This window comes from Anomalospiza imberbis, unplaced genomic scaffold (genome assembly GCF_031753505.1).
Source record: "Anomalospiza imberbis isolate Cuckoo-Finch-1a 21T00152 unplaced genomic scaffold, ASM3175350v1 scaffold_108, whole genome shotgun sequence".
Classification (NCBI taxonomy): Eukaryota; Metazoa; Chordata; class Aves; order Passeriformes; family Viduidae; genus Anomalospiza; species Anomalospiza imberbis.
In genome coordinates, this window is record NW_027099470.1 from 85,972 (window position 1) to 113,390 (window position 27,419).

The following is a 27,419-nucleotide window of genomic DNA, read 5'->3' on the forward strand; positions in this document are numbered from 1 at the left end:
GCTACCCCAGCCTGGGCCTCGGATATGGGCCTCGGTGAGGCCTTGAAGCCTATGGCACAGTTAAGAATAAGTTTGTGGCACATTCAGAAATTATGTTAAGATGTATCACCGTGAACTGAGCTATCCAAGAGTGAATTAATATAGGTTTGAAATGTGAAACTTTAGCCACCTTAAGATAAGGACAAACAATGTTTGCTTGCCAATGAGAGTGTGCTTACGATTGTAAACTATCTGGAAGTGTATATAAACTACTGTCTATAAACAATAAAGGGAGAACGTATGATTAGCCACATTGGTTCGGATCTGCGTTTGTTCCTGTCCAGCTCCTTTTTTTTTTATTAGTTCCTGCTTTATTTATTGATGTAGATATGATGAAGATGGTAATATAATACGGGGTGGATAATGTCCTGGGTGGTAAGATATGTGTGTATTCTATTTCCCATCTGTTAGAGGTGGGGCAGTTATCATCTGTTAATTGGGCAATTTTCTTTACCTCTTCCACAACCAATCCTCCCTCCAGGGAGATATCTTCTGTTAATGGGCCACTGAGTCCTCCTGAGTGACTGATAAAATTGCATCATCCCTGTGTGAGATATTCTGCCCAGAGGGAGAAGCCAAGCATTCCTACCTGAATATAGTCTGAGACTTGGAACACCACTGCAACCTTTTCCCACTGGATTCCCAGAGGAGCAGCTTTCTTCACTGTATTCCCAGAGGAAGACCAGGCCCATCTACACCACCACTGGATCTTCAGAGGAAAACTCCACCCTTCTACCAGATCCCTGCTCCAACAGAACCACACCTGTCACTGCAGGAGGATTGCAGCCACCATTCAATGGGACTGTTGCCAACACCCTGACCCACAGGGTGTCAGGTGGTATTCTGACTCAGTCAATGGGGTTTTTTTTTGTACTATTGCATTTGTATTTTTAGTTTTCCTAGGAAAGAACTGTTATTCCTATTCCCATATCTTTGCCTGAGAGCCTCTTAATTTCAAAATCATAGTAATTCGAAGGGAGGGGGTTTGCATTTTCCATTTCAAGGAAGGCTCCTGCCTTCTTTAGCAGATAGCTGTCTTTTCAAACCAAGACAGCATGTTAGCCTGAAGGATTGTGATCTTGCCTGACAGCTCTTGGAAATGAGTGCTGTAACTCCAGTGGCACATGGGAAACATCACTGGTTGAGGGAAGCTAGGTTTATCAAATTAAGTGGAAAGGCTCATTCAAATTAGAACCCATGCTGTCTTCTGTCACCTTGTCTGCAAAGGGCCCCTACAGGTAGGATTACAGAATACATTTTGCATTTTTTATTTTAAAAAAAAAAGGGAGAATTGTCCCAGTATTGTCACAGTACTGTGGTCTATAGCTGGATAACATAAATCCAGCCATAACACATATCCAATTTGGCTAGCCTGGTTCATTCCAGAAAACAAGTAAGTCCCTGGATAGGTTGGATTCAAACCTTTTCAGGGGACCCTCAGCCAACCCTGTTCAAGCTTAGATGCAGGCACACCACTGGCCAGAGATCCGGGTAGAGAGAGATCCCAACCAATCAGCTGTTTAAACCTGGGAGTTTCAAAACTCCTATATAAGGAAACTTCCATAATAAACTGTTGCTGTTGTCACATGGATTTCTAAGAGTTTGTTTTGTCCCTGTCTCCAACCAACAACCTCACGTAACACATCACAACAGTCTCCTGGATTCCATGAGGTCCCATTGTGTCTCAATGGAGCCTTACTTCCATGAGATTCCATTGGGTCACAAGGGTCTTTTGGGTTCTTTAGGCTGCACTGTGTCACAGTAGACACTGGGTTCCACCAGCCCTGGCAATGTCCAAGTGGTTCCCTTGGGCGGGGTCTATGATGGCAAAGATCCTCCAGCAACCCCTGCACAATCCCACACTGGAGCAGATCAATTCCCAAAGGAAGCCGTGACCCTGTGGGAAGCCTGTACTGGAGCAGACTCCTGGGAGGACCTGTGGAACCCTGGAGAGAGGAGCCCACCTGGAGCAGGTTCCTGGGAACATTTAGGATCACATGGGGTCCCAAATTGGAGCAATTCCTGAAGAACTGACCCCATGGCTGGGACCCACAGGAGGAGGGAAGGATCTGACTCCTCTTCCTGAGGAGGACCCTGACCCCCATTCCTGTCTCCTTGGTGCTGCTGGGAGGGAAGATGGACAGAATTGGGAATAAAGTGGGACTTGGGTTTGGGAAAAGGTGGTTTAGGATTTATTTTCCTTCTCATTTTTGCTTTTTGTTTCTGACTGGGGATAAATCCAGTTAGTATCTCCCAGGTGAGTCCCTTGTGCCCACAATTTATAAGGGATCTCTCCATGACCTTCTCCTTACTTAGGAGCCTTTCCTGGTATTTTATCCCCATCCAGGTATGGAGGGCAGGGAGAAAATCAGATCCATCGGGACTCCTACAGTCTCCAGGACACCCAGAGATGGAACAGCCACGAGCCTGAGATTTGGCTCCATGGGATGTCTGGAATCCTTCAGGATGATCCTGTTCCATGCCTCTCTTGATGATCTGGATGAGGGAATTAAGGGCCCTCTCAGTAAACTGATGGATTATGTTGTATTGTGTTTTTATCGGTAATGGTTTGCCCCTTCACCCCCCATTTTCTCCCAATGGTTCCACCCTGAGCTTTCCTGCCTTTCCCTCAATGCCAATCTCCCTGAAAACGCTCATCCCCCTGTCCCCTCCCTGGTACCCTGTCCATCACTTGGCTCCCCACCCCGCTCTCCCAGAATCTTCCACCTTGGGCATCAAGTGAGTGGACGAGTGCCAGGGGTCCCTCCCTTGAACTTCCCCCATTGGTTTGTGTGTCTGTCTGTCCCTCCGCCTTCTACTCCCCTGAATCCCCGCATTGGGTGGTGGGCGTCCCTTCCCCCGGTTACCGCCCCGGTACTTAGGATGATTGCAAGAGCCTCGAGGCCACTTTCAGCTGTCGGGACAATGGCATTCGTAGCTCCTCGGAGCTTGCATTAAACTTGAAACTTTTTCCCCAGCCTTGAGTTGAATCTCTCATTACCTCCTTGGACACTGCCTCTCCTCCTTACAAGGCAGACAGCGAAGCACTTTGTCTTAGCCGCTCCCTGAATCTCCTTGAGAAACTGGAGTGTCCCCTGCTGCTGACCATGCCCTGGCCGGGCAGGTGAAGCCAGGTAGCTTCAGGGCAGGCATGGCAGCAGGATGAGACCAAGTTGGGTGGGATATGGATGTGCTGGAGGGCAGGAAGCTCTGCAGTGGGATCTAGACAGTCTGGAGCCATGGGATCCATGGGACTGATGATGTGAGATGGGCCCAGGAGGGTGTGAAGGTCAACAGGGACGAGTGTCAGAGTCAAAACAACCCCATGGAATGTTCCAGGTTGTGGGAAGAGCAACTGGGAAATTGGGAAAGGACCTGGAGGTGCTGGGAACAATGGCTGGATGCCAGTCCAGGTGTGCCTGGATATATCCATGTGTATCTACATGTGTCCAGGTGTGTCCAGGTAGTCAATAGCACCTGGCTGGTATCAGGAATTGTGTGTCCAGCAGGATCAGCCCAGGGATGGTCTCCATGCACCTGCCAGAGATGAGACTTCACCTGGAATCCTAGGGCCAGTGGTGGCCTCACAAGGACATTGAGGGGCTGGAGCGTGTCCAGAGTTGGGAATGGAGCTGGGGGAGGGGATGGAGATCTCCTGAGGGTGCTGGGGGTGGGTCAGGTGGGACATCAGGAGGAATTTTTCCATAGAAATGGGTTGTTAAAGATTAGGAGGAAGCTGGGAATGGGGTGGAGTTCCCAATCCTGGAGGGGTCCAGGGAACACCTGGATGTGGCACTCCAGGTCTGACAAGGTGGGATCAGGCACAGATTTGACTCGATGATCTCCCAGGGATTTTCCAGCCTGGCCTGCTTTCAGCTGGGATGCAGTTAATTTCTCCTCAGAAACTGTTCCAGTGCTGTGGTTTGGATTTGGAAGAACAGTGTTGAAAACACAGCAATGGTTTGGGTTTTGCTAAGTCAGGGTTATCCTGACTCAAAGACATTTCTTTCTCTCCTGCTCTGCCAGTAGGAGGTTTCCAAAAGAAACAGTGAAGAAGCACAACTGGGTCACATGACTGAACCGGCCAAAGAGATCTTCCACAGCACAGAATGTCACTGCCACCTCTGAACTGTGGGGTGTTATGCAGAAGGGCCAATCTGCATTGGGGAAGGGGGGGTCTGACCCCTTGGTCAGAAGATGCCAAGCAATTGCACTGGGCATCACTTGGGGGTTTTCCCCCTTTTATTATATTTTGTTGCTGTTATTATTATAATTTTTACATTTTTACTGTATTTTACTGTGGCATTCACATTCTCTGGACAGAGAGACATAATTCTGTCTCTCAGGAGAAGCACAGAGAGAATAAGAGAAAACAATCTTTATCTCTGCTCCTTTGTTTTCCCCATGTGGAATGTGGTATGGAGATTGTTTACCTGAAGTGATTGCTTGATTGGATTCTGGTGAAGGTTGTTTGGGTTCAATGACCAATTGGATCCATCTGTGTCTCAGACTCTCAGCAGAGAGTCAAGAGTTAGGTAAGAAGTATGTATGTAGACTAGGATAGTATCTCTTTAAATAGTATATTAATATAATATAGTATAGTTTTAATAAAGCTATCCTTCAGGCTTCTGATCTGGAGCCAGACATGATCATTTTTTCTCATCCGGGGTTGCCTGTTTTACTATATTTTACTTTATATTCAATTTTTAAACTGTTCTTATCTTGCCAGAAGTTTTACTTTGATTCTCCTCCCCTTTCAGGAAGAGAGGAAGGTTGAGTGAGTGGCTGCATTATGTTTTAATCTCCTGCTGGGCTAAAAACCAAGACAGCTCCTGGCTGCACCTGAGACCCCTCCAGGCATCTCCTGGAGCCTTTTCACATCTCCTCAAGGGAGCTGAGATCCCAGGGAGCAGCCCCAGATTCCTCCAGGGAAGAATTGAAAGATGGTTTTGCTCATTTGGAAGTATTTCTCTATGCCAGAATGCACTGGAGACTCCTCCTGGCATCTGTCAGTCTTTTCCTCTCAGGTGTAGGCACTTGTTATCCCAGGTAGCAGCCCCAGACTGCTCCAAGGCAGGTACCTGAGGTGATATTTGTCTTTTTGTGGAAATTGGATCTTCTGTGAACTACCTGAGATTGTTCCAAGGAATCTTCCAGAGCCTTGACCTCCAATTTGAGGACAACAAAAATGTCCATCAGCTCCATATTGCTCCAGGAAAGCTGACCATGATCAATATTTGCTTTTGCAGTGAAGCTGCATCTTCCAGGATCGTCCTGAGACTCCTTCCAGGCCTCGTCTGGAGTGTCTTCCAGCCTTGGAAAAGGAGGTGAGACCACAGAGAGCAGCTCCAGAGGGCTCCAGGGAAGCTGCCCAAGGGGATTTTTTTGCCAGGAAAGAGCTGTGCAGGCCTGGAGGAGCACAGTCACGACACCTTGCTATGGTGACTCAGGAGCAGCTGAATGTGACTTCTCTTGTGCCAGGGGTGCATCTTGTGTGCCCTGCTTGGGGCAGCTGAGAATGTGGCTTGAGGAGCAGCTTAATGTGCCTGTGGCTGCATGTTCTTTGTCTAGGGTGCTGCTGGCCACAGAGGCCACCTTGGCCTCCTAGTGTGGGGTGGGCAAAGGTCTGGGCAGCAGGCCTGTTGGTGCCGAGTGCCAGGCGGGCCTGGCTGGGGCTGTGGTGCTGGCCGGGCTGCCCGGCTGCAAGGGCTGGCCAGGACAGCAGCTGCCCCACTGCGGCCCTTGTCCCTGCCAGAACCCCTGGGCCAGGCTGCGATGGCTCCACTGCTACTGGAGCTCAGGGGCTGTGGGGCCATGGCGGCCTGGCCCTGTCCCCATGGAGGGACAAGGCCTGGCCCTTGCTTCCCCGAGGCTGCCACTGCTTCAGCTGTGTCTGGAGGAGGCGGGGGAGGCAGTGTGGGATGGAAGCGCTGCCTTGGCACAGTGCTGGGGAGCCCCAGTGCCGTCCCAGCAGTGGCCTCTCCCTCCTGCCCTGTCCCTCAGCTGGTGCTGCCCTTGGGGCACTGGGCCTTGGCTTCCTCTTCTCCCTGGGCATCCCCTGCTGCCCGCCTGCCCAGGATGTCCCGGGGAGCTGCTGCCCCTGAGCTAGGGGCTCTGCTCTGCTGCCCTGGGCACCCCAGGGCTCCTGAAACACCCCATGGCCAGGGCAGGCCCCGGGTGTCACAATGTCGCCTTGGTTCCAACAGGCCCCTCAGTGTCACAGTGTTCCCTGTGCACCCTGAGGCCCCAGATCACCCAGCTCAGGTCATTGCCATGGTTCCAGTATGATCCCAGTGACTCCCAGTCTCTTTCAGTACATCCCAGTTGTCCCCATCATGCTCCCAGTTACTCCCACTTCCTCCCAGTTGCTGCCAGCATCATTCCAGTTGCCCACAGCCACTTCCAGTCACCCTCAGTGCAGTTTCAGTTGCTCCCAGTACATCCCAGTGGCCTTCAACATGGTCCAAACTGCCCTCAGCATGCTCCTCGCCATTCCCAGTGTGACCCCAATCCCCCTCAGTATTGTCCCAGTTGTTTTCAGCATGGTTCCAGTCTTTCTCAGTTCCTCCCAGTATGATCCAGTTGCATCCAGTTGTCTCTAATTGTCTTGGTTTAGGGTAAATTTGGGAGAGAATTTCTGAAGGGGTTCCTCTAGAAAGCAGATTCAAGCAGCCTCTTCCCCAGCTGGTTTGGGAAAATATTTCCTTGGAGAAAGGCGAAAAAATATCTGTTTATTTAACAGGCAAAGCATTCACTAGCACAAAAAATGAACAATATTAAATAATAAAACCTCTTGCTGCTCCAAAAGAGTTGACAAACTCAGAAAGTGCCCTCTATGGGCTGTAGCTTGACTCAGTCTCTTATCAGTCGCTCCAGCACGGCAAATGCCGAGGCCCAGGCTCGGCCCAGTGGGCCACAGGTGCGAGCTGTCGCTGCTCTTTTGTGTGTTCAGTCTAAAGCACATTTAAACAGGTTTAAAGAAAAGGAAAAACCACAGTCCAGGGAACCTCTCTGCCTCAGCTAGCAAAAACTAACTAAAAGCAAAGGAAAGCTCTGGCCTGCCGTCTGTCTGTCTGTAGACAACACAGTCCAAGAGCAGGAATGTGGAGGAGTGAGTGCAGTTTTTGAAAACAAACTGCGTGCTTCTTCTTCCCCCACCTTGCTCTCACAACCAGTCTCAAAGGTGCAAAACCTCTTTCTGGGATAAACAGGCAAATGGGGATACGAGCATCAAAAAGTCACCCCAGGACATTCTACCCCTTATCCCCATATTGTCAGCTTACTACTAAAACTAATATATATACTAACTCTACAAACACATGCATTATATGTACATATATATATATATATATATATATATATATATACACAGTATACAGCTATATATAGACAATGGCAGTAACATTTAGTGATATTTACACTAACAATAACAGTGATATTTACACGTAGTTCTCAAGAACCAGATCTCCTTGAGGTACACACTGTGTTGTTTTATTTTTTTCTGTTATCTACTATGTGCAACTTGGTCTCTGAGCAAAGACAACCCGACTAATGGGATTGTCTGTACTCAAGGCAGAATTTATCTAAACTGTCTTCCCCAACAAACTTTTGACATTTACTACTGGGACTAGGTGGCCTTTGCTAGATGCTGCTCTCAGTTTTTGAAGGCTTCCCCTACATAATCTTTTTAAGGTGGTTTTTAACAGTCTATTGTACTTCTCTATTTTGCTTGCAGTTAGTGCATGGTAGGGGATATGGTACATCTACTCAATGCTATGCTCCCTAGACTAGGTGTTGATAAGGCTGTTCTTGAAATGAGTCTCATTGTCTGACTCAATCTTCTTAGGGGTACTATGCTTCTAAAGGACCTGCTTTTCAAGACTTAGGATGGTATTTAGGGCCATAGTATGAAACACAGGGTAGGTCTCTAGCCATCTCGTGGTGGCTTCTACTACTATGAGCACATAGCGCTTACTTTGGCATGTTTAGGGCAGTGTGGTGTAGTCAATCTGCTAGGCCTCTCTATATTTATATTTGCACCACCACCCACTATACTATAGGGGCTTCACCTGCTTGGCCTGTTTGATGGCAGCACACGTCTCACAGTCATGGCAGCACAGTCTCACCTGAGAAATACTGTCTATGGTTAGGTCTTCTCTTCGGTCTCATGCCCACTTATAGGTGGCATCTCTACCTTGATGACTTGAGGCATCATGAGCCCATCTTGATAGGAACAACTCTTTCTTGTGTTGCTAATTTAAGTCTATCTTTGATACTTCTATCTTTGCAGCTTGATCTACCTGCTGATTGTTTTGGTGCTCTTTATTGGCTCTAGTCTTGGAGACATGGGCATCTCCATGGTGGACTTCCACAGGTAGTTCCTCTACCTTGGTAGCAATATCTTTCTATTCATCAGCAGCTTAAATTGTTTTTCCTCTATGCTGCCAATTAACCATTTTTTATCTTTCTAGCTAAACCCACAGGGCATTGGCTATTATCTATGAATTAGTGTAAAGTTAGAGCTTTGGCTACTTTTCTCTTTCAGCAATGTCTAGGGCCAGTTGAATGATTTTGAGATCATCAAGTTGGCTTGATCTAACTTCTCTTTCAGTACCCTCTGCGTCTTGTTGTGTGGGACTCCATATGGCTCCTTTTTACTTTTGTTTCATCCCTACAATGCAACAAGAACTATTAGTAAAAAAAGCATAAAGTGTTTCTTTTGTTGACAGTTGCTTGTACAGTGGAGCTTCTTCAGCATGTGTCACTTGCTATTGTTCTTCTTTGTCTACAAGACCAAATTTTTCACTTTTAGGCCAATTTCTAATTATCTCTAAAATCTCAGGGTGATTTAGTTTTCTAATATAGGCATGCTGTGTGATGAGGGCAGTCTACTTGCTCAATGTGACATTGGTGTCATGGTGGGTAGAGGAAACTTTTGCTTTGAACATCCACCCCAGCACTGGTATTTGGGGTGCCAGGAGGAGTTATGCTTCAGTGCTTATTACCTCTGAGGCAGCTTGAACTCCTTCATAGGCTGCTAAGATTTCCTTCTCTGTTGGAGTGTAGTTGGCTTCAGACTCCCTATAGCTTCAACTCTAAAATCTCAGTGGTTGACCTCGAGTCTCATCAGGCATCTTCTGCCAAAGGCTCCAGGACAAACCATGGCTCCCAGCTTCAGAGTAGAGCACGTTCTTCACATTCGGTCCTATCTTGATTGGACTAAGAGCTACTGCATGAGCGACCTCTTGCTCAATTTGGGCAAAGATATGTTGTTGTTTAGGGCCCCACTGGAAAGTGTTCTTCTTGTGGTTGACCAGGTAGAGAGGGCTCACAATTTGACTGTAATCAGGAATGTGCATTCCCTAAAAAACTTATGGCATTTAGGAAAGCTTGTGTTTCTTTCTTGTTGGTGGAGACATTACTGTGATCTTGTTGATGGCATTGGTGGGAATCTGGCACCATCCATCTTGCCACTTTACTCTCAGGAACTGGATTTCTTAAGCAGGTCCCTTAACTTTGCTCTTCTTGATGGCAAAACTGGCCTTTAGGAGAATTTGGATGATTTTCTCTCCTTTCCCAAGCACTTCTGCTGCCATGTTCTCCCACACACTGATGTCATTGATGTACTGTAGGTGTTTTGAAGCCTCATCTTTTTCTAGTGCAGTCTGGATCAGTCCATGGCAGATGGTGAGGCTGTGCTTCCACCCCTGGGGCAGTCGGTTCTAGGTGTACTGCACACTCCTCCACATGAAAGCAAACTGAGGCCTGCATTCTGCTGCCAAAGGAATGGAGAAAAATGCATTGGCAATGTCAATAGTGACATACTACTTTGCTGGACTCTAGCTTGTACTGGAGCTCTAACATGTCTGGCACAGCAGCACTCAATGGTGGAGTCACTTTTTTCAAGGCAAAATAGTCTACAGTTAATCTCTATTCTCTTTCAGATTTTCATATAGGCCAAATGGGGCTGTTGAAGGGTGAGTGGGTTCTGCTGACCACCTCTTGGCTCTCTAGCTCACAGATCATTTACTGGATGGGGATCACAGCATTTTGAGTTGTTCTGTACTGTTGGTGGTGCACTATCGAGGTGGCAATTGGTACTCATTGTTCTTCTACCTTCAGGAGTCTTAGTGAAGATGGGTCTACTGATAGTCCAGGCAAGGTGTTTAATTGTTTAATGCCTTCTGTCCTAAAAGCCTACTTGAGTCTTTTTGGGTCTTTGAAATACCCACTTCAGAGGAAGTTTATGCCTAAAATTCATGGGGTCTTTGGGCTAGTCACAATAGGGTGTTTCTTCTACTCATTTCTAGTCAGGCTCACCTCAGCTTCCACTAAAGTAAAATCCTGTGATCCCCTTGTCACGCCAACAATAGAAACAGATTCTACCTCCACAAGTCTTGATGGGATTAATGTGCACTGTGCTCTAGTGTCAACTAAGACCTCATGATTTTGTGGTTCTGATGTGCTAGGCCAACAAATCTATACAGTCTAAAGTACACAGTTTTCTCTAGCCTCTACTTGGCTCGAGATAGGGCCCCTTTAAGCCCCTCTAACCTTTCTTTCCCTGGGCATATGTCTTGGAGTGTCATTCAGAGCTGCTCTGCAGCCCTCAGCTGTCATCACTGTTGTGTTGCCACTCTTTTTCCCTTGTCCCTCCAGCAGGATGAGCTCTGTGACTGCTCTTTACCTTCCCCACTCTTCCCAGCCCACCTCTCTACCTCAGTGAGATTCAGGCTGAAGCTGATTTGTCTCCTGTGGCCCAGCAGTGCCATCCCCTCTGTGGGGAGCTCCAGCCCCAGAGCCCAGTGCACAGCAGTGTGGGCTGGGCTGGAGCAGTTGTGATGCACCCCGGCTTCGCTGTTTGTGGGAACTAAATCCTGCCTGTGTGCAGTTCTCCCTGCAGGAGAGCTGGGCTCCCGTGCATCCCCTGCAGCCTGGGGCAGAGGATGGTCCCAGAGAAACTGCAAGAGCTGAGGTTCCTGGGTTGTGGTTCCAGGCAGCATTTGGAAGGGTTGTGTTCTCGTCTCCCGAACCTTGTGAGGAGAACAAACAACCTGTTCCGCTAGGCCAGCACTGCCCCTCTTTGCAGGAACAAGGCTGAAGGGCTTTCCCATTCCAGAGGAGCCAATGTTAAGCCTTGACAGGACCTGGCAGTGCTGGAGCCGGATCTCACCCATCTGGGACTTGCTGCCTACCCATCCCCACTGCACTTCCTTATCCAGGGCCAGATGGATCTGTCTGTGCAAGGGGCTCTTGGATGTCTCTGTACAAACAGAGACTGTTTGTCAGATAGGGAACAAACAGGGAGACAGAAAGTGTCACACAAAGTGTTTGTACTCTCCATCCTTTCTATACAAAAACTATCTCTGCATACCCCAGCTAGAGATCTAAGAAAAATCTATGGAGGGACAGAGATTTCCCACACACCTCTGACTCTGGCAGCACTTCCCTGATGAGAGGTGACCAGTGGATTTTTTTTCTCAGCTCTGTGTATAGAGTAGCTGTCCAAGACCTGAAGGGAGAAGCATTTAGAAAGAGTTTCAAGATTTCTAGGCAGGAAAGGGAGATGATGGCCATTCCTGGAACTTGCAGTGTTCATCAGGAGGGAGTGCTGGTTATTTAGGAATAAGGAACAATGGAGACAGAAGAGTTTGGAAAAATCCCAGCTCTGCGTGGATTTGTGCAAAGAAGGGAGCAGCAGAAATCCTTAGTGTCTGGTTTTGTGGACACAAGGTCCAAGGAGCTGCGGTTGCAGAGGGTGACAGGGCTGGTGGCAGGTGAAGTCCTGTTTCATGATATCCCAGAGTGGCACAGAACAAGGCTCCAAGCACTCAGAGTCACACTGATGAAGTCTCTGTGATGCTGCATTTCCTCTAGGAAGAGCTGCTGTCCCACAGTCTGTTGAAAATACTTCAGGTCTAAGTTTCAAATCGTAATATTTTTACACTCAACACAGTCATGCTAGAGGTGACTGGGAGTGGCTAAGAGCAACTAGAATCATGCTGCAATCTGCTGAGAGCAACTGGAAGTGAGTGGAAACACTGGGGGTAATGGGGATATACTGGGAGAATCTGGGAACAACTGAGATAATAAAGCAACCCTAAAGGGAGTTACTGGAATAATACTGGGAGTATCTGGGAGTGACTGGAAGCATACTGGGTTATTGGGAGCAACTGGGACCATGCTGGGAACAAATGGCATCATACTGAGAGTGACCATGTTCATACTGGAATTATACTGGGAGGGACTGGAGTCATAGTGGGAATAATCATACTGGAGGTGACTGGAACCATATTAGGGGTGAATGAGAACCTGGGATCATGCTGGGATCACAGTGGTATCATACTGGGAGTGACTGGGACCATAATGGGGGTGATTGGGAACCATAGGGCCCATTCTGAGAGTTACCTGAGCCCTCTCTGGGTAGAATTAGGTGAACTGGCTCAGCTAGGCTCAGGATTGTTCCACCCCAGGGCCGCCCTGGATCTCGCTGCTGCCTGAGCCCCACAGAGCCTAGGGACACAGGAGAGGCAGGGAACATGGAACAGACAGAGAACATGGCATGGCCAAGGGCCACTATTCTCCAGCAGTTTGGGCTGTTGAGTACAGGCTGTTGCCCTTGGGGTCCCAGAAAATGACAAGCAAAAATAATCCTAATAAAACTCCTTTTCTCCACCCCTCCCTCCTTCCCAGGCTTTACTTTATGCCCAACACCCTCCCTCCTCCTCACCACAGGTGCAGGGAGAATGGGAGTGGGGGTTTTGGTCACTTCATACTGCTGTTTCCCCAATAGGGAGAGGAGTCCTTGCCCTGCTCCAGGGTGGGGTCCCTTCCATGGGGTCAGTCCTCCATAGACTTCTCCCGTGCAACTCCTTCCCAGTTTGCCTCTTTATGACCTGCTCCAGAGTGCAGGTTTTGATTGATTTTTTTTTTTTTTTGCACAATCATTGGTTTTCACTTTAACAAATGGACTTATCTCAACTGAGTTTCAGCAAAAAGACGCATCCCAACCTGCGAGTTGTTTGCCAGCTAAAATTTAAACAAATACAAACAACAAAGACTCAGTACCACATTGTGTGGGGTTAACACCAGCTGGTGGTGGATCTCTGTTAAGAGGGAGGTTTCAGGTGGAATTCAGGATTTCTGTATCCTTCTGGACTTCACTGCGGTGTCTCTGCAGGTGGCTGCAGATGGAGAATTTCGTCTCAGAGCACCTGTCACTGCTGATCCTGTGGGAGTTCGTGTAGGCGCAGTGGCCATTGCCCTGGATGTCAAACCTGGATCAACAACAAAGTTAGAGCTTATGGGACACAGCTGGGATGGGAGGGATTCCCATTTCCAGAGAGATTAAGAGTGCTGCAGGAGCAGGGACCAACGTTTCCAGCAAAGTCCCCATGAAGAACCCAAACTACCCCAACTTCCACTCCTCAATGGTTTTCATGTTCTTGGTCCCAAGGGATTCATCCAGGGATGCCCCCAGGCCCTCATCAGCATCTGCATCCCACAAATCCATGGGTTGTGTCTGAATGCTTTGGCACAACCAGGGAAAGTACTGTTTGATTGCTCCCACCTCAACAGATCTCTATCTACTTCTGCTTCCTGCATCCAGTCCCCTGCCCCAGCTCAGCCCAGGCCATAGTTTTGTTCTCCAGAAGATGGGACGTACAGGGCATTGAAGAGGGAACCATTGAGCCATTTCCAAGGTCCAGAACCTTCCCTCCAGAGACCAACCCAGTACTCCATGAAGTTCCCATAGCGCAGGAGGAAACGCTGGAAGTGAGGAAAGCAAGGATCACAGGTACCTCCATGCTATTCTCTTCAGGCAATTTCCTAATCTGCTCTTCAAAGGCTGTTCCACACCGTCTCCTCAGGGGTTTCTCTTACCAGCTCCTCCCTGGTGTCAATGGTGGCCAGGTGGGCTTGGCGGGAGAGGCAGGAGTGCTGACTCCCTTCCCAGTCCACTTCCTCCTCCAGAAAGTAAAAGCACTTGTTCCCGAAGCCGATCCCACTCTCCAGGCAGCTGGGCAGGGTGGGTGCCATGCAGGGTGGGTGTTTCTTAGCTGAAAACAAGCACAACATGCTCAAGTGACTCATGCTGGGGGGCTTCTCCAGGAAGGATACTTTTGGGTGGTTCCTGCACCCTCAGCCACTCACCTGCCAGCATGATGATGGTGACAGTAAGAAGCAGCACCACGGCGAGCACGGTGACCGCAATGGTCACCTTTCTGTCATTGTTGCATCTGCGGCTGAAATCTTGGGACAAACCACGTGGGAAGGGCATGAAGAGCACCCCCTGTTCTCCCAGCTCTCACATTTCCCTTATGGGTCACTTCAACACCTTCCAACACAGCCCCAAAACACATTGGAGGCTCCCAGTGGGGCACAAGCTCAGTCCAGGGGGCATCCCAGTGCGATCATTGGCTTCCAAGAATTTTTGAGTCTGCCCAACCTCCCTGCATCACCTCTATGCCCCACTCCATCACGAAATGGGCAACATCCCCCCAGACCCTCAGCTTGCAAACGTGTTGACATTTCTTACTCTCCCTCCCACAACACCTTTGACCATTTTAGCTTCCCCCAACACACTGAGCCATATCTTGAAACAACATCCCCATAACCAAACTGGGGCTTACTGGTCCTTCCCTCTGTTCTCTGCTGCAGCAGCTCCATCACAGCAGCTGAGTCTCCACCTATGCAAACAAAGTGAATTCCAACTCACAGATGGAAGTGGGGAGTGGTAAAGTCCTGATTTGGGATATTTTCCTCCTAGGACAGTCAGGCACTATTGTTCCTTTGCCAGGTTTATGTTTGCAGCAGGAAGGAAAACATAATTTCAGCTCTCAAAAAACCAGAACTTGCTTGGTTTTTTCAACTCTGCTTCAACCTCAGCCAACTCCTGCTGGCTGTGGGTGTCCTGAAAAGATGTTGTCTCGAGGACCTACACAAGTCCAGAGGGGTTTACAGCCCCAGCCCCAACTCCAGGCCACCCAGGGCACCCCAGAAGGCGCTGGATGGCCCCACTTGAGCCAACCTTGATTCCCCACCGTGTGCAGGGCAGCTTGTGAAGCTCCTGGGGCAGGGGATGGTGCCTCTGTACCTTCTTCACAAGGGACTTCTGCCATCCCCACAGAGGGGACAGGGGCACTCTCCAGGGACAAGAGTGTCCCTCAGCTCCTCCTGCCACGAAGTGATCTTGGACAACACCCCAGGCTCACAGGGCCCAACCACGTCCTGCTCCCTCTTAGGGCTTTACTAGGATGCTCCCGTGATCCTAAAACAAAAACACAAAAAGATGATAATCCTGCCAACCTCCTGGGAAGTCACAGCTCTCCTCAGCAAAGCAAAGCTGGTCCCACAGGAACAATCTGCTGAATATTTATAAGGAAAAAAAAAATCAGAGAAACAGAACAAGGGTTGACTTACACAGAGTGGAAATACCTGTGGGTGCTGCTGTCAAGTCACTGGCAACTGAAAAGAGTTTCTATATTTATTACAACTATATAAATCACTCACATCAATGCCCAGCAGATGTTTTTGTCATCACTGTAAATTAAATTATTACCAGCCCCTGCACCTGGTACTTCCCCCAGGTAAATATTTTCCATATGAGAACCACCTGCCTGTGTCTACAAAGGTAAGAAAAAAAGGGTGGTTTTTTTCCCCTCCAAATGCTTGAATTTTGGTTTAATTGATGTGGTGTTTTGTTACTGTCTCCAACCCCCCAATTCCTCCTGCTCCAGGTTGCAGCTTGGGGTATTTTGGGGTGAAAAACTGGTGGAGGAGGAAGAGGTGGGAAAAGGGGATGGAGGCACAGAAATTTCTCTCCCTCCAAGCTTTTCCTCTCATTTCTTCTCTCCCAGATTTCTTGAGTCCCACCCACTCACACACCCGTTTTGCATCAAAGCAGCTGCTTCAGGAAATTCTGCAGAGTGGGGAGGCATCAGCTCACAAACCCTCTCCCAGGGGCACCTCTGGCCCCTTCACCCACAGGCCACAAGTGCCATGGATGATTTAGGGGTAATAGAACCTACCAGCCTTCCCCATACAGAGCCATTTCCCACTCCTGGGCACAGCCTCTGCTCCACAGAAAGGCTCCAACAAGCCTTTCTCTTCCAGAACAAAAGTTTATTTAAACTCTCTCTGGGCTTGGTATCAGAAGAATGATGCAGGTTTTTCCTCTCCTCCCCCATACCTGCAAAGGGGCAAGAGGGAGCAGAGCTGGGGAGGGCAGAAGTGGTGCTGGGGCCAGGGGTTTCTCCCCTGCAGCAGTGCAGGGACACACCTGTGTCTCCTCAGGGTGGCTTTGCTCATGTGAAGTTGCATCAAAGGGTGTGAGGGCCCCCAAAAACTAACCCACCACAAAGGCACTGCTGCAAGAGCTAGAAGGGGCTAGAAGAAAAAGCCCAATAAAATCACTGAAAACCACTTACAAGGCAGCAAAACTTAGAACTCACCTAAAAAAAACACATCCAGACACTCAAACCAACCCCATGGTGGCAAAAGTTTCAATAAAACCAGCTGTAAAGTAATGAGTTTGGGGTTTTATTCCCCTCTCTCTTTAATTTGCTACACTTATTTCATCAGTTGGTTATTTCAATCCCCTTGAAGATGAGGCTATGATCTGGGTGTTCAGCTCCATCCCATCTGTGGCATCTTTCCAGCCAGTGCCAACTCAACCTGCCCTGAGTTTTACATAGAGAAGCTGTTTTTCCAGAACTCACCCTCATAGCCAAGCTCATGGAGACTGAACCAAATCCCTGGGGCTGTGTAAGTATGAGCTCATGGAGAGTGAAAACAGATTCCTGAGGTTGCTTAAGTATCATCACACACTGGGAATGAGGGCAAAGAGTTCACAGTCACAGTCTGAGCACTTGGCTGTGCTCCAGCAGTTTGGGCTGTTGTGCCCAGCATGTTGCCCTATAGCTCCCAGGAAAGGCAAAGGGGCAGAGAATACCCTCCAGAAACTCGTTGTTTGATTTAAGCTTTATGTTTAACATTCCCCGTGTGCCACATGTAATGGTTTGAGTCTGGCTGAGTGCCTGATGCAACCAAGGCTGCTCTGGGCAGTGCCTTTCTGCCCCAGACAGGGCAGAGTACACCCAAAGAAAGGCTCTTTGCTCAGACCAGGGCAGAGAGAGGGCACTCCCCTGGTACTGCCATGGGCACGACAGAGCTGGCTTGGGGGAAATTATTTGAATTTATATCCAGTCAAACCACAACAAAAGAATGAGAATTCAACCACATCCTAGTAAAACTCACTTCCCTCACCCCTCCCTCCTTCCCAGGCTTCATTTTATCCCCAGTTCCCCCCCAGTGGTGCAAGAGAACCGAATGGAGATAACGGTCACTTCATGCTCTTCCATATCCCCCTGGATCAATCCAAAAAACCCTTCCCAGGAGTTTCCCCTACCTGGTCTCCCTTCTTTGGAATTCTGGGGTACCCACGTACCCTGATGATCTCCCCTCTTTGGAGTCCAGCTTAGCGATCCTGGGGGGTTCCGGGTTTCCTTTTCCCTTGATTCTGCTTCAGCTCCCAGGTCGTCCCAGGGTCGTCCTCTTCAGGCTCCCCTCACTCCAGGCACTTGGGGCTCCTCCCTCTCCCTGCTACCCCTTTCAGGGTCGGGTGTCCTGACCTTCCCTCATCTCTGTTTTCCCCACCCCTCCAGGCTCTTGGGGGTCCTCCAACTCCGCTATCACCCCGTCTCTACTTTCCCCACTCCAAAGGTCCCATGTTACACTCCCCTCGTTCTCCCGGGGATTCCCAGAACTGATCTCCTAACCCACCAGTACTGGGTGAGCGCGACATGGACGTCCTCCCCCCCCCCCCCAATGTCCACACAAGGGGCATTCGAGGCTCATCTCTGGAGTTCTGCAAGTTTCAAACACACCCCCATCCCCCAAGAAAACCTGCCAGAGAAATGCAAATATACCTGGGACTTGATTCCAGAATCTGCAAACTCCCAAAACCCCCCAAAAAAATCCCTGCCAGGTACCCCCTAATATATTTGGGTCAAACTCCCCCTCCCCAGTCACCTGAGGGATGTAGGGGGTGCGAGGCTCTTGGGGCCGCGGGGGCGGCGGACACAGCGAGCAGTACCCCTCCCCGCTTCTCCTGCTCCTTTTGATGCTCCTCCTCTTCCTGCTCCTCCTCCTTCTCTCACGCTCTCCTCTTCCTCTCGATGTTTTCCCATCCCTTCTGCCCCACAGTGCCATAGCACTGGCTGATGGCTTGGGGGAACCCCACCGGGAATAAACACAGTGGGGAATCCCCTCAGTGTGCATCTGCACCCTCCTCTCCCACCCTGAGCCCAGGAATTCACTCTAGGGCTTAAGTGTTGAGCAATAAGGGTGGACACCCATGGAACTGCCCTTCTTCCTTTCCAGCTTCACCTTCTCCCTCCCTCTTCGCTTCCTTTTCCATCATTCCCCCCAATCCACTGACCTCTCCAAACTCAATTTGTGTGTCGAATCCCCATCCCTCTCTGTTCAGGGATCCCAGCCCCCTCTTTTCTCCCTTTCCCATCGTCCCCCAAGCTCTCAACCCACCTCCCCTGTGCTTGGTTTTGGGAATCCCAGCCCCATCCTGTTCAGTTTGGGCATCTCACCTCCCCTTTTGCTCAGCTGGGAGTCTCAAGCTCTCTTCCCCCCTCTTTCCCCCTCCCATGCCCCTTGCTCACCCCATGGGATGGGCAAGTTCCCAGCACCACCAATGCCACCAATACAGCACCCAGCCCCCCGACACACCCCATCCCCAAAGCCGGGTAGGTGCTGACACCCCAAAGCAACTGGGCTGTGCTGTGGGGTGGTACTGATAAATAACACAGAGAATAGGAATTCTCAGTTCCCCTAAAGTTGCGGAATAGAGCTTAAAGACTGTTATAAACGCCAATCACTTGGTTTTTTAAAATTTTAAAAGTTTAATAATAATAAAATGGTTATAAAAATAGTAATACAATTAGAGTAATGAAAATTTAGAGTTAGGACAATTACAAGACAATAAAAAGCAAAGAATTACGGACGTCCGGATGCTCTCGGGCACTTAAGCCCAATAAGCATGCCTTGTGAACAAAGGAATAATCTTTAAAAGCAGTAGCCTGTTGCATATTCATACATCTCATACATGATGCATAAATTCCTTGCAAATTAAGAACTTTTCTGGTTTTTGTCAACTTCTTCCCCTTAATCCTGGTGGTTCCATAAAGACGGAGAGAAGGTGGAAGAATGTTTGTCTTTTCCGATAAGGAGGCAGTAATTCTTTATGGGCCCCCATCATTGTCATCTCTGTGTGAAGAGTTTCTTCATTATCTCATCTCTTGCTTGAGTTAGTAAAAAAAACCCCCACATACATAGGTTCTAGTTTAACTACAAAACTACATATACCATACTATTAAAATGTTAATACAGCACTTCTAATCAATATAACATAATACATATAGTATTCAATTTAATATTTGCGAAAAGCCAATCATAAAATATGCATTTTTCACAAGACTAACTAGCAAATAAGATAAAAGAACTTATGTGCTGTGGGGTGGTACTGATAAATAACACAGAGAATAGGAATTCTCAGTTCCCCTAAAGTTGCGGAATAGAGCTTAAAGACTAACTAGCAAATAAGATAAAAGAACGTTAAAGTATTTACACAGGATGATAAACATAAGTTGAACCAGTGGAGAAACAAATAGAAAGGAGTACAGGGCGGGTTTTTTTTGCAAGTCATGTTTTTTTTGCAAGTCAGTAGCAAAGAAGCAAGAGCGCATGCTCACAGAAAAAGTTCAAGGCAAGGTCACCTTTTATATTGAAGCATTCAGTGAATACGACCACCAAAGACCCCTTTAGCTGACCCTTCAGGACCATACAAGGCCTCCTAGGAGGAGGATGCATGCAAAACAGTTCTAGGAAAGTGGTTTTTATGTATTATGATAAGAAACATGTTTTAATGCATATGTATTATTGTGATGGTATGAATACCTTGTTGTAAAGTCTCGAGACACACAGTGAATAAAGAAATATACTCCTCTGTGCCCTGCACAGATAAAGACTGCCTGCTTGCTGATGCTTCAAATAGTGTTAGAAAGTTTATTCCAGCCAATTTCGGTATCAGGGGATCCCAGCCCCAATTTTTGGCACCTCTCCTTTCCTTTCCCATCATCCCCCCAGTCCTCAACCCCCCTCACCCGTGATTGTTTTTTTTTGGGGTCCCAGCCCCCTCCTGTTCACTTTCGGCCCCATCCCCCCTTTCTCTAAATTTGAGGTCCCAAGTCCTGCCCTCCCTTCCTACCCTCTCCCAGTTCCCCCTCTCCTTCCCCCTCCGCGGGGCTTCCAGCACCACCAGTGCTACCAGTACAGCCCCAGCTGCCCCCACGCGCCCCATCACCAGCGCCGGGCGGTGCCGACAGTCCTAAAGCAGCTGCGCTGTGCCAAGGGGGGGTCCCCACAGCAAGCCTGCCACGCGCGGCACCAGGAGCACCAGTCCGGATTAGTGCGGAGCGCTGGCGGGCGGCATCAGCCGTGCCTGGGCAGGGCCGGCCCCGCGGGACTCCCACCCACACTCAGCCGCCATCAGGACAGCGCGGGGGAGCCCGGTCTGGGCACCCCCCACCTCTCCCCTTCCCAAATTCCGCTCTCGGGGGGCACTGGGGGCGAGGTGGGGAAGCAGATGAAATCTGGGTGGGGAGCCCTGGGTGCTGCGGGTTTGCCTGGCACCTGGGGAGTCATCGGCGAGAAAAGTTATGATTGGCTGGAAATTTGAGGGGGGCTCTGGGCTTTGTGTGTCTCCTTGGCATCTGATGAGTCACAATTAAACTGAGTTCTGATTGGTTAAGTATCTTTGAAAGCTCTGCGTACAGCGTGTCTGCCTGAACACTTGGAAGTCATCACCTCGGTGTTCTCTGATTGGTCAAGGGCTGTTTTGGAGAAAGGTGGCACTCCCCGTCCACCAAACATGGGACCCCCACAAGTATTGCAGGAAATTCAAGAACCCTGAACAACTGACCAATTTGATCAAGGAGAAGCCCTTTATTGTTTATATTACACACATTTTCATAGATTCTACAAACTACTAAGTACACACTGCTTGATTGGTGCCTTTGTCTTGCTCACTCGCTTTCTGCCTCCATTTCTCAGCCCTGGTGTTTCACAGTCCTCTGTTATCTAGCTTTTGTGATCCTGGTATTTGATTTCTCAGCTTCATCGTTCTTATTGTAGCACAGCTTATGTCTTAGTAACCTTGATGAATTCCACAGTGCCCTGAGAAAATTCTGATAAGAACAGTTACAAGTGGTATGGATGGTGCACACTGAAGCCTAAGTTGTTCAGATACATTGCTACAATTCCCCCTTCTTCTTCTTCTTGCACCAGCCAGACCCTCTTTTACTGTATTCTCTACTAAGGGTCACCAACTTAATTATGCATGGAATAATTACAAAGCAATAAAATAATGACTACTAATACTAACAAAGTTCCCTTTACAATATCTTTCAACCATCCAGTTATTCTCCATCCCTCAAACCATTCTTCCAACCCCCAGTCATTCACAGTTGATTTCTTCATGTTATCTTGTAGCTGTTTGAGTTTCCTGTGAATGGATGCAGAATGGTCAGAGACATTCATACAACACATTCCTTCAAACTCCTCCCACCTGTGCCCATGTGCTAACAACAAAAAATCTATAGCAGCTCTATTTTGCAGTGTGCCATGACTAATACTATCTACATCAGTAGGCATTTGATTTAGAATAGGTGAAATTGTATTCAGTCGTTTAGCTGTCCAGCATCCCAGCTTATATAGTGTAGTCAAAGCTTGAGCAGCCACAACATCTGGAGTAAGGAATGATGCTATGATTTGTGCTATAGTGCCCCAAAACTCTACACGATCATTCTGGGAATCCAGGGCATCCCTCTCGCTGCCCTGGAAGGTCTGGGACCTGGCAGGGGGTCAGGAACCCCCCTGTACAGAGCCCCAAGAGACACTGTCTCTGATCTCTATCCATGGAAAAGAGTTTTCAATCTTACAGGATGAATTACAAGCTCTGAGTGTTTGATATAAGTAGTAATTAGTGTGGCACGGGTGCAAAAGTAGAATTTTAGGATTCTAGATAGGGGGTTCAAAGGGGGCAAGATGGAGGAAACTGGGCGTGCCTTGTCCTTTTTCTTCTTCTTCATGCCCTCCATGTTTCACTGTGGTGTTGGCATTTTTCTGTTGGTTTGGGCTGGGGACACACTGTTCAACATGGATGATAGGTATTGGCACATTATTGTAAATATACCACATGTAGTTTTTGGTATATAATGTTTGTAACATCCCACTGAGGGGCAGAGCCCCGCACACTGTCCTGCAAGACAGACCTGCTGCAGGTCAGAGAGAAAATATTTTAGGTAAGAAGAAATAAACAACCTTGAAAACCAGCACAGACTAATTATGACTCCTTCTTGGGCAGCAGGGCTGAAAGACAGAGACTTTCTGCAATCTTGGGAGCATCTAAATATCACAGATCCTGACAGATCATTGCAATTAGATCCTGATCATTACAATTAGATCCTAAGCTTGTTTTTGCTCTTTTAATTCTTTTGCTGTGTCCTGCTCTCCAAATAGTCTGATTCAGCATTTCTTGCATGCTAGGAGAAAACATGGTTAGTTTTCCTAAGTAACAAGGTCCACCAAAGGGATTACTTGGAATTGCGGGCCATGCCCTATCCCCAGAGATTAAAAAGACACCTGGTGGAAGCTTTCTTACAGCCGCATTTGCACCAGCACTTCCAAATTGTGGAAACATTTGGTCATGTTCTGATACCATGGAGAATTGGGATTAAGGATGACTCTATTATTTTGGGACATGGGACTAGAACATTGCTCAGATTAGTTGGCTTTTGGTCTAGAAAGAAGTTAAAAAACAAGCAATAATTCCCAGGAACCAAACCTGACCGGTCTAGTTCTTGGGGTTCTAGGCCACTTTCAATTCAGTGATTGTGTTATCATAGCTGCTTGGAAGACTTCACCGTTTGGCCTAATCCCCAACCTTTAGCATATGTCCAATTTTGTACCACCTCTGGTGATGTTACACCAATGATTCTCTGCGCTTGATCTATTTGCTTCCACATATGGCTTTCCTCTAGCTCCTACCCACTTCGCAAAACCAATAAAATTACTTACTGGGATACCAATTAGACATGTGTGGAAGGGATCTGGCTAAGGATAAACAAAAGAAATCCACCCCAGTAGCACTGTCCCAAGAAAGCCACATATCCTGCTGATACTATCTTGGCAGGCTAATTTCCTCTGCACTACAGATGTTACTACATATTACAGATAACAGAAAAAGACTCCCAAAAATCCGCATCTCTAATTTAAGACTGTTCTTCATCTTGCTCATTGGTAAAAAACCCTTCCCCTATGAGATCAGGGACAAAATCTGAACTAACTGTGACTCTTGCTCTTTGAGCCCTTCTCCTATTCCTTCTTCTCTGGTTCCTTTCTTTCCACCTTCTCTTTGTTTGTTCCCACTGATTAGGTTTAACTCAACAAGACCGGGGATAAATATTTCCTTACCACACTCAATATCCTTGATCTTATTGCTCAAGCTCCCAGCGTTCGCTATAATACCACTGAATAGCCTGCCCCAATTGCTCTTGATTTTCAAACAAGCTCAGTGCTTGCAGTTTCAGGGGAATTAACTGTTCTTCCTGTCACTTGGGATAACATCACCCAGGTATTGAATTATTGGTTGTGCCAATGTCTGCACACCTCACACGTTGCAAAGCTTCCTCCCCTAAACTCACATGACCTGTCTGCTTCACACCCCACACATTTTAATCTCACCCAAGGTTAGCGAAAGTGTTTACAGTTCTGAGGGCAATGGATGTTTTCAGATGAAGCTGGTTGTAGCTTCATTAGTGGTATTAGGAATCAGAGTATCCTTTTCAAGGCAGGGACAAACCCACTTCGCTAGCGTCTATTGGGGTCCTTTGTCTGTAAGGACACAAACATAACCCCTTCCCCACATGAGTAATTCTGCAGATCCTTCCCATAACCCTGTCATAGGATTTTCAAAACGAAGTTTTGGCTGATGCTGTACCAATTCTGAATCCTGCTGCAAACCTGAGTAATGTGTTGATGCTGGTGGTTCACTGCGATTACCTACTAACCATAGAGGATTCATAAAGTAGCACTCTGTCCTGTGGGCTCAGCCCATCCTCCCCCATTTTTTGTTTATCAAGCAGTCCTTTCAGGATCTGATGTGTCCTTTCGATGATAGCTTGACCTGTGGAGTTACCTGGAATATCTATGCTATGCTTCACTCCCCAAGAAGCTAAGAAATTCTGGGTTCACCAGGCTCTATATCCTGACCTATTGTCTGTTTTGATTTCCTGAGGCAAGCCCATAACAGCAAAGCAGCCTCTCCAGTGTCAAATTACAAAGTGAGACCCTTCACTTGTCATAGGAGTGGCCCAAACCATGGCAATAAAAGTGTCTATGGTCACATGAATACATTTAAAGCAACCAAAAGAGGTGTAGATGGTTACATCAATTTGCCACAGCTGCAAGGGCCCTAAACCACAACCTGACTCCAGGACCCAATCCACCAATCATACCCTGGCATTGCGGACAAGTTGTGACAATTCCCTAAGCAGCCTTCAGCGATATTCTGAATTGTTTGTGTAAAACTTTTGCACTTTGATGAAAAAACTCATGAGACCTTCTGGCTTGGCCAAATTTATCAATGTTGGGAGAAGCAGAGGCCCAAAGTGGTGCTACTAATTGGTCAGCCTTCTCGTTACCTAAGGCCAGGCCTCCCTCCAATCCAGAGTGATTCCAAATGTTGGTAAAGAAATAATCCTGTTTGCAAGAATTAATTAACTGTCACAGTTGCAAAAAGAGTTGCCACAGCCGCCAGTTTTGGATTTCCTTCAGTAATGCTTGCTCCATGTGCTTGACAACACCTAGTACATAAAGAAAATCAGAAACAATGTTAACAGGATCATTTGGCCATTTTTCAAACACTCTGATGACAGCATGTAGCTCAAGAACCTGTAAAGAATCTCCTGGTTCCTCAAAGATTTCACTGAGCCATTTGCCTCTGTCCTGCCAAGTAAGGCCTGCTTTAGAAGTTTTTCAACTGGCATCAGTAAAAACTATGAGGCCTTCCACAGGTTGCTTTGATAACCAAGGTAGTTCATCCACACGTTGATGCAAAGAAAAAAGCTTATGGGGGCAAAATGAGTGCTAATAATACCTGGAAAGTTTAACAATGCCTGTTGGAAGGTGTCGGAATACTGCAGTAAATAGCCTTTTTTTCATGGGAGAAGAATATTTTGGGGTTCCATTCCTGCAATTTCCAGTGTCCACCTCCGTGCCTTGATTACAACTTTTGCTATAGCCTCCATTCTTGTGGTTAAGGATTTGTTCAGATTAAATGGTAAAAACACCCATTCCAAAATTTTCAGTGGCTGTTTAGCCTGGCTATCCCACTGCATTAGGATAGCCATCATGTGCTTTTCTCTCTTCAGCACAGCAACGGACAATGGCAAATTAGGAGACCAACTTTCTGCAAAAGAATTACCCAATTTAGAAGCAATTTGAGTCAGAGCTTTCTGTTGTTTTTCATTCAATTCACATGGCAAATTAGCCTGATTTCCCCCTTTTAGTAATGGCCTTAGGGATTCAAGGTCTTAATTAGTAATGCCACAAATCCACTGTATATCCCCAATTAACTTTTGAACATCTGCCAAGGTCCAACTCTCTCTACAAATAGTTAATTTCTGGGGCTGAATGTGGGCCCCACAATGATAAGCATACCCAGATATTTCCATGGGACCTGTTGTTGAATTTTTTCAGGGGCAATTGGAAGGCCTGCCTTCGGCAGTTGCTGCTATAAGACAGGTAACAAGGTTGCTCCTGCAACAAGAATATCATCCATGTAATGATAGGTAAGATACTCTGAGTATTGTCTTCTTAGTGGGGCTGATGCCCAGGCAACAAACACACAGCTGGCATATCATGGGAGAATTTTGTAGCCCTTGTAGCAATACAACCCACTGATACCTTTTTGCTGCCTCTGCTTTGTTAATGGATGGCACTGAGAAGGCAAACTTCTCACTGTTGTCTTTGTGCAGGGAAATTGTGAAAAAGCAATCTTTTAAATCAATGATCAACAGTTGCCAATTGACAGGTAACATTGATGGTGAGGGTAGGCCAGGTTGCAGGAGTCCCATATCCTGCATCACAGAATTTATAGCTCGAAGGTCATGTAATAACCTCCATTTTCCTGATTTTTCAGAGATTTTAAAAATGGATGTGTTCCAGGGGCTCATAGAAGGTATGATATGCCCCCAATTTCTCATCAACCAATTCATTAACATGGTCAAGCTTTTGTGTAGACAGCAGCCATTGATCAACCCAAAGTGGCTTTTCTGCTAACCACTTTAATTTCAGGATTGGCTGCCCTGCAATGGCTGCTGAAAACCTTCATTGGTGAGACAGAAACCCATCTGGCTCAGTGCATCTTGTCCCAGCAGCCAGACTGTGGTATTCATCACATAAGGTCTCACCTGGGCACAGACATGTGCATCTTCATCAACCCACACTGTCAAGAGTGATTTACGGATTTGAAGCATCTGAACACCTCCCACCCCCAGAATGGGCATTCCTAGGGTACTCAAAGGCCATGTTGCAGGCCATGCAAATGAGGGAATAATAGTGACATCTGCACCCAGGTCCAGCAACATAACTTTTGTTGTCAGAGGATATTTCAACAGGATGCTGAAAAGTAATGGGTTTAGTTGATTTGTTCCCAACAATGGTAACGTAAACATTACCTGAGGTTTACCTGTTGACCCAAAACTTCCTTTTCCCCCCCATGCATCACCCCTTGTCTAGGAACCTTAGCCTCAAATGAAATTAATTGCGCCAGCCTAGTGCCTTTTGGAATGTGAATGGGTGGTCTCGATGTTTGCACCATGATCCCAATATTACCTAAATAATCTGCATCAATCAGTCCAGGTAAAACAAAAATGCCTTGCTTTGATGTGGATGATCTCCCTATTAATAGAGCACTAAGTCCATGTCCCAAAGGTCTATTTGCTGTAGATGGGACTGTCGTGTTAACGCCTTGTTGGGTCCATTTGGCTAGCTCTGGATCCCGGCTTCACTGATAAGGACAAAAGCAAAAGATGGGAGGTGCTCTTCCTTCTTGGGACCAGCATCCCACAACTTTATTGTCCATAGGAAAAAGGAGGTGTCCAGGAGAAGAAAGAGGGAGTCTGCCTCGTGGCAGGAGATTTTAAACCCGGGGGGAGGGTGGCAGAGGAGACGAGCTATAGCCAATGGGATACAACTGATGGAAAGGGGTGAAGGGAAGAACTAACCTGGGGGAAGACCACCAC

At 47.6% G+C, this 27,419-nt stretch overlaps 1 protein-coding gene and 1 long non-coding RNA gene across 3 annotated transcripts in view; both read right to left on the bottom strand.

Moving 5' to 3' along the window:
* Positions 1–27,419, bottom strand: part of LOC137465772 (uncharacterized) — a 51,398-nt gene that overhangs the window by 6,906 nt on the left and 17,073 nt on the right. The gene's annotated exons all lie outside the window — the stretch shown is intronic.
* On the bottom strand, positions 13,058–15,302 carry LOC137465769 (C-type lectin domain family 2 member B-like). 2 transcript variants are annotated; one of them, XM_068177795.1, is made up of 6 exons: positions 15,137–15,290; positions 14,673–14,729; positions 14,194–14,292; positions 13,924–14,099; positions 13,706–13,809; positions 13,058–13,316 (listed from the first exon to the last, which is right to left on the bottom strand). In XM_068177795.1, exons 1-6 carry the CDS (start codon positions 15,159–15,161, stop codon positions 13,163–13,165), a joined length of 615 nt encoding a protein of 204 aa, XP_068033896.1. In that variant the 5' UTR covers positions 15,162–15,290; the 3' UTR covers positions 13,058–13,162. The 2 variants fall into 2 exon arrangements, 1 of the variants encoding a protein (XP_068033896.1); XR_010994826.1 differs by having other exon boundaries at positions 13,112–13,316; positions 13,610–13,809; positions 15,137–15,302.

Excerpts from the sequence above, each read along its gene's own strand:
- LOC137465769 (XM_068177795.1), bottom strand. The coding sequence starts at position 15,161 with ATGGCAGAAGTCCCTTGTGAAGAAG. Across the intron at positions 14,730-15,136 it reads AGAAGTCCCTTGTGAAGAAG|GTGGAGACTCAGCTGCTGTG; the intron begins GTACAGAGGCAC and ends TTGTTTGCATAG. Across the intron at positions 13,810-13,923 it reads TTGACACCAGGGAGGAGCTG|CGTTTCCTCCTGCGCTATGG; the intron begins GTAAGAGAAACC and ends CCTCACTTCCAG.